The sequence below is a fragment of the Phyllobates terribilis genome, unplaced genomic scaffold, assembly GCF_046119375.1.
Source record: "Phyllobates terribilis strain yellow unplaced genomic scaffold, ASM4611937v1 Scaffold_1__5_contigs__length_1240528914, whole genome shotgun sequence".
Lineage (NCBI taxonomy): Eukaryota > Metazoa > Chordata > Amphibia > Anura > Dendrobatidae > Phyllobates > Phyllobates terribilis.
Window position 1 is genome coordinate 364,009,914 of NW_027362761.1, and position 12,701 is coordinate 364,022,614.

Consider the following 12,701-nt stretch of genomic DNA (forward strand, 5'->3'; position numbering starts at 1 on the left):
CGTTCAATAGAATGCAACATTTTGGACGCAGCAAAAAATATGCATCCAAAGCGCTGCTACGTCCGTATCGTGGGCACAGAGCCTAAAAATTAATTAAATAAATGGCGTGGGTTCCCCCGTCATTTTCATAACCATCAGAGGGAAAGCCGACCGCTGGGGGCTGATATTAGTAGCCGGGGAAGAGTCCATTAGCCAACAATGTTCCCTGGATATTAATATCAGCCTACAGCTGTTGTTTAGCCTTTACTGGCTAGATTACAGGGGGACCCCAGAAAAACAATTGGCATAGGGTCCCCCTATAAAATCTAACCAGCAAAGGCTAAACTAGACAGCTGGGAGCTTATATTAATAGCCAGGGAAGGGACCATGGATACTAGCCCCCTCCGCAGCTATTAATATCACCCCTCAGCAGTCCCAGAAATGGCACATTCATAAGATGCGCCAAATCTGGCTTTTAGCCTCGCTCTTCCCACTGCCCTGTAGCGGTGGCGAGTGGGGTAATGGGGTTGGGATTCACGCCAGCCTTGTATTGGCGGCTGACGTGAAGCCCAGGTTAGTAATGGAGAGTGTCTATAAGACGCCCCCATTACTAACTGCGTAGTAAAATGGTCGCCACTTTTTCAATAAATACACAGCCAGAATAAAGTATTTTAATGAAATAAAAAAGTTTTAAAATTTTTTTTTTTTATTTATTGCATGGGTCCGCGAAGCCATCGATCTGTTGAAAAAAAAAAAAGTAAAAAAAAAAAAAACACACAACCATATCTCTCACCTGATAGTCCACGTCCCGCGATTGTCCCACGACGATCCGAGTCACTTCTACAGCAGTGACATCAGCCATCACTGATGTCACTGCTGTAGAAGACAGCAATGTATACTGACAGAAGTGTAAAATCACTCCTGTCAGTATACATTGCTGCAGGAGGTCACTGGGGTTCAAAATCTGATGAGCCCCAGTGAGCTAACCACTGTGGCAGCTCAGTACCCTGTAGGAGCGAGTGCTCCCACAATGTACCGTCGGCTGGAGGACACCTGCGGCCGCCGGACAGGTGTGTGTGTGTGTGTGTGTGTGTGTGTGTGTGTGTGTGTTTTTTTTTTTTTTACCGCAGTCTGAGCAGAGCAGACTACTGCTCCTCCCATCCATGCCGCTCTTGCTGTTATCAGCGGGGGCGGCAGTCGGATGGGAGGAGTTGTAGTCCTCCTCTCCCAACCCGGGTACCACCGGCACTGCGTTTTCGCTGCGAATTTGCGGCCATTGGCTTTAATTGAAACGCAGCAAATCTACAGGTATAGATGTACCTGCGGTCTTGCTGCGGTTCAATGGAAGTCAATGGGCGCGAATTCGCGGCGGGATCGTGCAAGAAATGCTCATGCTGCAGTTTTAACCGCAACGGTAATCTGGAGCGGAAATTTCCGCATCATGTGCACAGCACATCCGGATTACCATAGCTGTAGCTGGCAGGCCTATTAACAAGCATTTTCACAGCGTTTCTGCTTAACCTAAGACTAGGTGGAGGGATCTTACATTACCAGTACTATTCCAGCGCTGCAATAAAAAAACAACAAAAAAACCCTCAGAAGTGGTGCTTTAAGTCGCCATGTATAATAGTTTTACAGTGGCATGTAAAAGTTTGGGCACCCCTGGTCAAAATTACTGTTCGTAATTAAAGCAAGTTGAAGACTCTAAAAGGCCTAGAGTTAAAGATGACACACTTCCTTTTGTATTTTAGGCAAAAAGTGTGTGTGTGTGTGTGTGTGTGTGTATCTATGTATGTATGTATCTCGGTTGCTACAGAGGTATTGCATCTCATCCAGATGTGCGATATCTCACTCTTGGGTAAGGATGGAGTGTGGATCAGGACCCTGACACCTGCATGCATTACACCACATTTCCGGGGGGCAGGGCGACCGATATGCTCCAAGTAGAGTACGACAGTCCCTGTACTTGGCTGGAGTGGGGGGAGGGAACACCGAGGAAGGGGGAACCCTGTAGTGCAGGAGTAGGGAGGAAGCAGTTCCTGGGTGCACCTAGAAGGAGGTATAAGAGGTGGGCACCATCTTAGCTCAGTGAGAAGTTCGAGTCATCCAGTGAGATGAGAAGACAGGGAGCAGAGCCTTGCATGGGCTCTGCTCCGCAGGCAGGCCTAAGAGAGAGGCTGGAGCCTGGAGGAAGGAGAGGGAAGGAAGAGGAGCGGAGGAGGCTCCAGGAACAAGGAACGAAGGGACCCCAGGGGTGAGGACCGGCGAGACGCCACCTCACGCCCGAATCTACCTGCATAGAAGGGTCAGGCCAAAGGGGGGAGACCGGTCCCCGAAGCTAGTGGAGGCGGGGAACTACCCTCAGCTAGAAACCGGAGGCTGTGACATTTCACGTGGCGCAGCCCCTCGCTACACCCGCTAGGAAGGCACCATATAGGGTCAGGGAAACTGGCGCCAAGGTTTACCAGAGAAGGCCCGAGGCAGCCGGACAGAAGCGAGGTCACTGGCGGGGTATGACAGGCCAGAGAAAGGACACACAAAGGGGGTCCTGTGAAACGCTCCAAAGTTATCTGGGAGTAGGCCGAGCCCCTCACCTGGTGAGCACAGTGCGACGCGGGAAGTTACAGCCGGCCGGAGTAACGTGGAGTAATGAACTGTGAGTAAAGACCCTGGACTACATTAGAGACTGAGTCATTATTCCCGCACACCATCACCCCATCATCCTCACTCACTGCCCTGAGGCTATACTCCTCTCGTGGGGAGTTATACTATCCTCTGCTGCACTTACAACACCAGCCTCAGCGGTCTGCTCTGCAGCGGCGGTTCATTCTGACCGCAATCCACGGGTGGCGTAGTCGGACATTCAGTATATAGACTGCCATTTAGTTTGACCACCCTGAGCCACGGGACCGGGCCGCCGCCACGGAGACTACAACCCCCAGCATCCCACAAAAGGCCTGGTTCCGGGTTCCCCACTGAAGGCATCAAAACTATGAATTAACACATGTAGAATTATATACTTAACAAAAAAGTGTGAAACAACTGAAAATGTCTTATATTCTAGGTTCTTCAAAGTAGCCACCTTTTGCTTTGATGACTGCTTTGCACGCTCTTGACATTCTCTTGATGAGCTTCAAGAGGTAGTCACCGGAAATGGTCTTCCAACAATCTTGAAGGAGTTCCCAGAGATGCTTAGCATTTGTTGGCCCTTTTACCTTCACTCTGCGGTCTAGCTCACCCCAAACCATCTCGATTGGGTTCAGGTCTGGTGACTGTGGAGGCCAGGTCATCTGGCGTAGCACCCCATCACTCTTCCTCTTGGTCAAATAGCCCTTACACAGCCTGGAGGTGTGTTTGGGGTCATTGTCCTGTTAAAAAATAAATGTTGGTCCAACTAAACGCAAACCGGATGGAATAGCATGCCGCTGCAAGATGCTGTGGTAGCCATGCTGGTTCAGTATGCCTTCAATTTTGAATAAATCCCCAACAGTGTCACCAGCAAAGCACCCCCACACCATCACACCTCCTCCTCCATTCTTCACGGTGGGAACCAGGCATGTAGAGTCCATCCGTTTACCTTTTCTGCGTCGCACAAAGACACGGTGGTTGGAACCAAAGATCTCAAATTTGGACTCCTCAGACCAAAGCACAGATTTCCACTGGTCTGATGTCCATTCCTTGTGTTCTTTAGCTCAAGCAAGTCTCTTCTGCTTGTTGCCTGTCCTTAGCAGTGGTTTCCTAGCAGCTATTTTACCATGAAGGCCTGCTGCACAAAGTCTCCTCTTAGCAGTTGTTGTAGAGATGTGTCTGCTGCTAGAACTGTGGCATTGACCTGGTCTCTAATCTGAGCTGCTGTTAACCTGCGATTTCTGAGGCTGGTGACTCGGATAAACTTATCCTCAGAAGCAGAGGTGACTCTTGGTCTTCCTTTCCTGGGGCAGTCCTCATGTGAGCCAGTTTCTTTGTAGTGCTTGATGGTTTTTGCAACTGCACTTGGGGACACTTTCAAAGTTTGCCCAATTTTTCGCACTGACTGACCTTCATTTCTTAAACTAATGATGGCCACTCGTTTTTCTTTACTTAGCTGCTTTTTTCTTGCCATAATACAAATTCTAACAGTCTATTCAGTAGGACTATCAGCTGTGTATCCACCAGACTTCTGCACAACACAACTGATGGTCCCAACCCCATTTATAAGGCAAGAAATCCCACTTATTAAACCTGACAGGGCACACCTGTGAAGTGAAAACCATTTCCAGGGACTACCTCTTGAAGGTCATCAAGAGAATGCCAAGAGTGTGCAAAGCAGTCATCAAAGCAAAAGGTGGCTACTTTGAAGAACCTAGAATATAAGACATATTTTCAGTTGTTTCACACTTTTTTGTTAAGTATATAATTCCACATGTGTTAATTCATAGTTTTGATGCCTTCAGTGTGAATGTACAATTTTCATAGTCAGGAAAATACAGAAAAATCTTTAAATGAGAAGGTGTGTCCAAACTTTTGGTCTGTACTGTACATATACATATACAACCCCTGGCAAAAATTATGGAATCACCGGGCTCGGAGGATGTTCATTCAATTGTTTAATGTTGTTGAAAAAAAAGCAGATCACAGACATGGCACAAAACTAAAGTCATTTCAAATGGCCACTTTATGGCTTTAAGAAACACTAAAAGAAATCAAGAAAAAAAAAAGTGGTACTCAGTAAGGCTATGTGCCCACGATGCAGAAATGCTCAGGATTTTTTCCTGAGTGTTTCTGCATCTCCCTGGCAGAAAAAACGCATGCGGATTGTACATGCGTTTTTCCTGCCAGGGACATACGGATGTGGAGCGTTCTTCACATGCATTTCCTCATGCGGGTTGACAAGCGCTTCACTTGGAAAGTGCTTGTCAACTTGGTCACACTATATAAATCCATGCAAAAGGCATGCATTTATATACTGTGACCTTAAAGAATGGTATAAAATAAAAAATAAATCTGGCGTTGTGGTACATTGTTCTACTGTTCAGAGACACCTGCACAAATATGGCCTCCATGGAAGAGTCATCAGAAGAAAACATCTAAACAAGCCTGATGCATTTTGGAAACAAGTCCTGCTTACCCATGAGGTTAAAATAAAACTTTTTGGCCACAATGTTTAAAAGGCAAGTGTGGAGAAAAAAGGGCACAGAAGAAAAGAACATCTCGCCAACCATTAAGCATGGGGGTGGAGTAATCATGCTTTGGGGTTGTGTTGCAGCCAGGGACGCAAGGAACTTTTCATGGGTAGAGGGAAGGATGGGTTCAATGAAATGTCAACAAATTCTTGATGCAAACATACCACACGTAAAAATCCACAATAGACTACCTAACAAAAGTTGAAGGACTGTTGTCTGTCTGCAAAAAGCGTTTACAAGCTGTGATACTTTCAAAAGGGGGTGCTACCAGGTACTAACCATGCAGGGTGCTGAAATTTTACATTGACCCATTTTCCTTTTTGTAATTTATTTATTTTTTCTTTTTTTGCCTAAAATACAAAGGAAAGGTGTCCTCTTTAACTTTAGGCCTTTTAGCGATCATTTCATCTTCAACTTGCTTAACTGTTCACAATAACAGTAATTTTGACCAGGGGTGCCCAAACTCTTGCATGCCACTGGAGGCGAGCCTTAGTTGTGCTGCTATTCAATATAAAATAACTTTTTTCGTTAAGTAATTGTGGTGTTTTTTTCTCCTTCCCTTTCTCTTCCTGTTAGGGTTCAAAGTGTGAAGTACATGTGAAAAATGGTAGTGTGTATGAAGGTGTTTTTAAAACCTATAGTCCTAAGGTAAGTGAAGTTCTGTCCATAAACTGATATAAAATAACAAAAAAAAAACTGCCACAAGGCCAGGGCTGTGGAGTCGGTAAGCCACCCCTCCGACTCCCTACTCCAACTCCGACTCCACGACTCCCTCATACATGGCTCATGTTTAAGTGATAAATTTACTGTAGCACAGATTCATCTCAGCTAAAAGTCTAGACCCTCAGATCAGGAAGAGGACATTTCATAACTTTCCCAAATTCTTAAGAAAAAATATTCCCCACGAACTGCATTGAACTACTGTACCCAATTTATTATATATCTTAGGAGTTGGAGGCGGTTCATTTCATTACGACTCCACCAAAATGGACACAGACTCCACACCCCTGCACAAGGCAGCTCTTTGCCGATACAGTACTTTCCAGGCATTTCATTCTACAATGTTATGTAAATATGATACACTGATTTCTTAGGGATAACATTTTGATCGGTGGTTATCCATAGAGGGGTTATAAAAAGTATACCTATACCCTGGCAGCACAATCCAATTTTTTTAATTCTATTTTATAAATTTCTGATTTTTTTTTTCACTAAAATAATAATTAAGGGATCTCTAATCGTACTGACCTGGATAGTCATGATTGCTGGGTAATTTTTGCCACACAATGTACGTCATAGAAACAGTTTCCCAGTTTCCAGAAAACCATATCAGAATTGCAGTTTTTTTCTTTTTTTTATAAATTTCAATGCACTTGAAATTCTTGTGTGGTAAAATAAATGGCGTAATTCAAAATTACAAATTGTCCCGTAAAAAACAAGCCCTTATGTCTGTGGACGGGAGAAAAAAAAAAGCTATTGCACTTGGAAAATGGGTGCAAGATTAGCTAATTCTGAACAATCTGATAACACATTCTTCTTTTATAACTTCTGATAAATATAATAAAATTAATTTTAATGCTATTAATTAATAATTAATGCTAATATCATTAATATAATAGCTTTTGTAAATCTGCCTGAAGAAGGAGCCTTTGTGCTCTGAAAGCTTGCAAACTTACATTTATTGGCTAACCAGAAGAATTATCACACTTAAAATACTTTTGTCATTTTTGGGCATAAAAGTATTTATATTAATATAGCAGTAAGTCTCATTTGTAAGAATTGCAATTATTTGATTGTTAGGTCTTGGGATATATTCACACAGCGTCAGAGCAGCCGCCGAGTTTTCCCAGGCAAAGCCACTTCAGCAACTTCCTGAAGCTGTTCCAGTGGTTTTGCTGTCGATCTTGCGGCAGCTTTTACGCTGTACTGTTAACTTAAGTAATGAACATGTCCGAACACTAAAGTGGTTAAAAGTGACATAATCCTGAACATGTGCACAGCAATGCCGTTTGACATTGCTGTGCACTATCTTCAACAATTAAAGTACTGGTACTGCCTTGAAGAAAGTGTAGTGAGATCAGTTGGTCACTGATCATGGCTCAGATGAAGCGTGAGATTCACATGAAGCAGCTGTAATTCCGGGGGAGTGTTTATCTACAAATAATACTAATTTACAGTTGTGCTCAAAAGTTTACATACCCCCGGCAGAATTTTTCCTTTTGTATCAAATTCTGTACATGTTATCAGGCCAAAATCACCAGGGTATGTGAACTTTTGATCAGGGTCATCTGGATGTTTTTGGTTGTCATTAAGATTTAAAAAGAGAAAACACAGTAGTTTGACAATAAATGGCTTCACCCAAACAATAACCATGAGTGGAGAAAAAGTTTTTTTTGTTATTATTCTCTGAAACAAGGCCAAGAAAGGAAAAATTCTGCCGGGGTATGCAAACTTTTGAGCACAACTGAATATGCATCAAGTGCATGCCCCTTTTACTTCTTTAGGATTTGGTATAGCTGTGAACTATGTTCATTTTTTAGGGTACCTTTTGCAGCACTTTCTCTGGCAGATTCTGGCCGCAATCCGCCAGTAGAAAGACACCGTGTACATAATGTTTCTGGCAGCCTAGTAAATTGAGTAATGTGTAGGACATAGTTTTGACCTTTCTTAGTTGGTCAGTAGTTTTGGTTAGATTGACAAATCCTGAATGTTTACTTGATGTCTTCTCTCTTTCAGTGTGACTTAGTGCTTGATGCAGCTCATAGGAAGAATAAAGACTTTACTGGGGGTCCAAAGCGTGAAGACATTGTGGACAGTATCTTATTCAAGGCTTCCGATTTTGTTATGGTTCAGTTTAAAGACATGGATGTGAATTATGCAAAAAGAGGTATGCAGCATATTTAAACCAGCTTGACTTGAATTTTTTTATTTTAACCCCTTCTGCATGAGGCCTGCATTTACATCCTTTATGTGCGGGTGTATAGATCGGGCTCAGTAGCTGAGCTTGCTCAGTGGGTGCTGACTGTTTTATATCACTGCACCTGCCTCTAACAGCTGCGACTAGCGTTAGTGATATCTGATCAATGTTGTTTAACTATTTAGACGCCACTGTCATTCTTTGTAGCAGCGTTTAAATGGTTGTAATTGCCAAATCGAGCACCCATTGTCCTTTTAAAATTATAATTTGTCCCAAAAACAAGCTGTTGTATGCCTATGCTGACACAAAAAAAGAAAGTTAGAAAGGGAGAAAGAAAAGGGCAAAAAGTAAAAATGGCCCTCTTTCTCTTTACAGTCACCTTCCTCCTGCTTGCTTAGGAAAGTCATTCACCTGAAGTAAGCAGGAGGACAGCGATTGTGAGGAGCGGGAGTGTCGAAGTAAGACCAGTGACACCCATCGAACTGCACTCTATGGGGGTATAATAGAAGATATATTTTGGGTTATGCAGAGGGAGTGTGGGACTTGCTTATAGCTTGGTAGACTGCTCTAAAGAGGCAGTATAGTTTGTAGGCCATAGTTTATATTGGGAAAACCTGCTGGTTCTTTTAATGACACACTCATCCTTCTAAATTCAGATGCAAATTTCCACACTCTTCTAAAATATTTAATTAACATTTGTGGGGAAGGAAGGGCATTCTGTTGATGCACTTGAAAATCTTCAAGTATTTAATCTGCGGTTTTACTCCACCCAATTAAAGGGAGTCTTTCACCCAGAAAACGCAAACTGCTTATACAGTCATATAGGGCACTCTGCCTGTTTAAAAATCATACCTGGAGTATAGATTTCATTACTTTAGTTTTCCATTAAAAAACTATTTAATTGCAGTAGCGGTGTCCTCGGTGCATGGCCAAGGACTCAAGTGGGCCCTCAGTTGGCATCCTGTGTACTTTCCCTTAGCTTTATTGACGGCACTCGCTTATCCAGAGCGAACTCTACCTGAATTGAATTCCCAGCCCGCAGGTCTGCACTCATGCTGCAGGACTGTCCAGCTCTCCTGCCTGCTGTGGCTGCTGGATTCACACAGTACAAGCTGGTTGATGCAGACAGGAGAGAGGGATGAGATAACACGTACCCTGACACTGTGTGTGAGATCGCACTCGCTGAGCTCCTACATTGTTGGTGCAAATGTTCAGAGTCGAGGATTCTGTTCCAGCATTGCTCATTCTGGGCAAGCAAACACTGTCAGTCATGCTAAGGGGAAGTGCAGACATTTGATGGTTCACCCCACATTTGAATATGTAAGAAAATATTTTATTTATGTAAAACCAAACTAGTTAAATTTCTATTTCAGATCTAATTTTTAAAGGGGCCAGTTCAGTACATGGCTGTAAGTGGTTGAGTTTTGGGTTTGGCAGACTCCCTTTAAAAGGAAACTATCATCAGAAAGTGACCTACTGTTTAAATCAGGATTTTGTGACTGTATTTTTTAAAACCTTGGCTTTTAGATTTTTTTTTTTCCCGTATCGTGATTTTTATTCTAGGTGTTCACTAACCAGGCGACCCCTTCTCAAACACTGTTTCTCCCCAGTAAAACAATAGCACCTATAACACCTGAGGTGCCGGTGCCTTTCCAGCTGTGTTGGCACTGGCTCTCCTAGGGCTCCTGTGTCATTATCAAATCCGACATCTGAAGGCAGTGAGAGTTGGAGCTGTTCTCACTTCCTCCTGATGTCTGATTTGTCCTAAGGAGGGAACAGTGAAGTGGCCGCTGGGATCGTGTGGCATAACAATGGTACTTGAGCCCCGGGAAAACCAGTGCCATCACCATTGGAGCAGCACCATAGATGAGAATTAGTGTTCTAATTTTACTGGTGGGAAACCTAGTGATTGAGAAAGGGTTGTCAGAGAAGTGTACAAAGCCTTTTAACCCCTTTAAAGCCCAAGATGTACTAATACACGTCTGTGCCGTGGGCTTTAAGAGCCTGACCCGTATTAGTACGTCATGGCGATCGCGTGCGCACACAGGCTGTGTGCATGGTGCAATTTCTCCTGTTACCCTTATGAAAATGCAAAAAAAACATTTTTGTGGGAAAAATGTGAAAATTTTATTTTTACGGCTCAATATTATAAACTTCTGTGAAGCACCTGGGGGTTCAAGGTGCTCACCACACATCTAGATAAGTTCCCTGAGAGGTCTAATTTCCAAAATAGTGTCACTTGTGGGGAGTTTCCACTGTTTAGGCACATCAGGGGCTCCCCAAATGCAACATGGTGTCCGCTAATTATTCAAGCAAATGTTACATTCAAAAAGTCAAATGGCGCTCCTTCCCTTCCGAACCCAGTGTTTTTTTCCCCACATATGGGGTATCTGCGTACCCAGGGGAAATTGCACAACAAATTTTGGGGTCCATTTTTTCCTGTTACCCCTGCGAAAAAAAACAACAACTTGGGTCTAAAGTAACATTTTTGTGAAAAAAGTTAAATGTTCATTTTTTTCTTCCACATTCCAAAAATTCCTGTGAAGCACCTGAAGGGTCAATAAAGTTCTTGAATGTGGTTTTGAGCACCTTGAGGGGTGCAGTTTTTAGAATGGTGTCACTTTTGGGTATTTTCTGTCATAAAGACCCCTCAAAGTGACTTCAAATGTGATGTGTGGTCCCTAAAAAAATGGTTTTGTAAATTTTGTTGGAAAAATGAGAAATCGCTGGTCAACTTTTAACCCTTAAAGCTCCCTAATAATAATAAAAAAAAAATTGGTTCCAAAATTGTGCTGATGTGAAGTAGACATGTGGGAAATGTTGTTTATTAACTATTTTGTGTGACATCTCTCTGATTTACGGGGATAAAAATTCAAATTTTGAAAATTGCAAAATTTACAAAATTTTTGCCAAATTTCTGTTTTTTTCACAAATAAATGCAAGTGATATCAAAGAAATTTTACCACTATCATGAAGTACAATATGTCACGAAAAAACAATCTCAGAATCAGGGGGATCCGTTGAAGCGTTCCAGAGTAATTACCTCATAAAGTGACAGTGGTCAGAATTGTAAAAATTGGCCTGGTCATTAAACTGCAAACCACCTTGGGTTGTAAAGGGGTTAAAGGGAACCTATTATGCCGGATAACGCCCATTAATCTGCAGGTTAACGTAAGGAAGTTGCCGGCCGCCGTACTAAAAGTACGGCACCCGGGAGAAAAGTAACTTTATTCCTTACAGAAGCTGCCGGCTTTCAGTCATACAGTCATGCCAGCACGGCTTCAGTCATTTCTCACAGCACTGTGAGCGATGGTTATAAGCAAAGCCCAGCACTTCTGCTGACCCGGCTGTCAGTCGAGCATCAGTGCAGAGCTGGCTGCCAGCCAGTGCCAAGGCATACTTGCTGTTCACAGCACTGTGAGCAGCAGTTGTGACACTGGCTGCGCCAGCATGCCTGTGTACCTGAAAGCTGGCAGCTCCCTGCAGGAATAAAGTTAATTTTCTACTGGCTGCCACGCTTTCAGTATGGGCACCTTGCTAGTGCTATTTCCTACAGATTAACCCTATATCTGTAGATTAAAGGGGTTGTCCAGTACTTGCACAACCCCTTCTCCTAGATCACGCTTGGCCCCTATAAAATAAAAAAAAGCTTATACTCGCCTCCCGTTCCAGCGGTGTCTGCACTCGCAGTACTGGGGCTTTTGTGCGGTTATGACACGTGAGCCAGGTACCCAGTCAGCGCTGGTGTCACTGTCCCTGCCTTCTGTCGAATTGAACATGAAGAGGAAGGTCTGGCCTGCAGCTGATCTGACTTCCTCTTCATGTTTAACTTGTCCGAAGGCAGAGACAGTGACACCAGCGCTGATTTGGGTACCTGGCTCACGTGTCAATACAACTGCACGAGTGCTAACACCGCTGGAACGGCCCCGGCACGGGGGGTGAGTATAAGCTTTTTTTTTAATTATTTTGTCGGGGCTAAGCACGTGAAGTTAGTAAAAGCTTTTTTTTTTTTTTTTTTTTTTTTTTTTATCGAGGCTAAGCATGAGCTATGAGAAGGAGGTTGTCCAAGTAGTGGATAACTTCTTTAATATTGTACAATGTGACATGTTCCCTTTTTAAATGTAAAATTTTATAATCCTCCTACATCCTGTCCTTTCAGAAAGAGTTTCTCCAGTCAAGCTTCTTAAGGGCAGTATTAAAATGCCAGGTAACACCACTGTATACGGCTGATGACAGAATACAACAGTCATTCTGCGCCTTCTCCCTGCACAATGACCTTTTCACACGCTCATTAGATACTTCAGTACAAAAGATGGTGTTCGGCTCTTTGGTCTTTTGTGTCTAATGTCCATGTGTTGTTTCCTGAAACAGTTAGTTTTCAAAAAATATTTTTTTATTATGAATACAGATTGTAATATTAAAGTGTCAGATTTTTAATGTTTTAAGTGCTTTTTGTCATGGACTATGTAATGAAATTTTGAAAGAAATCCATCAAAATTGTCATCAGCGGTTTATTTCTCCACTCATATAAGATCCTAGTCCAAATGCTGGTCTGATCACCCAAATTAACAGCATCATAGTTTGCTTGGAGATCCTACGGGGAGGGGAGTTACTATGTTTTTTGGAAAGTGGCGTATGAACTG

The 12,701-nt window shown here is 43.1% G+C and overlaps 1 protein-coding gene across 13 annotated transcripts in view; it reads left to right on the forward strand.

The window, feature by feature from the left end:
- The window catches only part of ATXN2 (ataxin 2), a 92,103-nt gene that overhangs the window by 32,577 nt on the left and 46,825 nt on the right, over positions 1–12,701 (forward strand). For 8 of the 13 annotated variants that reach the window (XM_073676337.1, XM_073676328.1, XM_073676329.1 and 5 more), the window contains exons 4-6: positions 5,718–5,789; positions 7,878–8,028; positions 12,218–12,265. In XM_073676337.1, coding sequence (XP_073532438.1) covers positions 5,718–5,789; positions 7,878–8,028; positions 12,218–12,265 — 271 coding nt within the window. The remainder of the gene's footprint in view (positions 1–5,717; positions 5,790–7,877; positions 8,029–12,217; positions 12,266–12,701) is intronic. The other 5 variants (XM_073676330.1, XM_073676331.1, XM_073676333.1 and 2 more) reach the window with 1 other exon arrangement.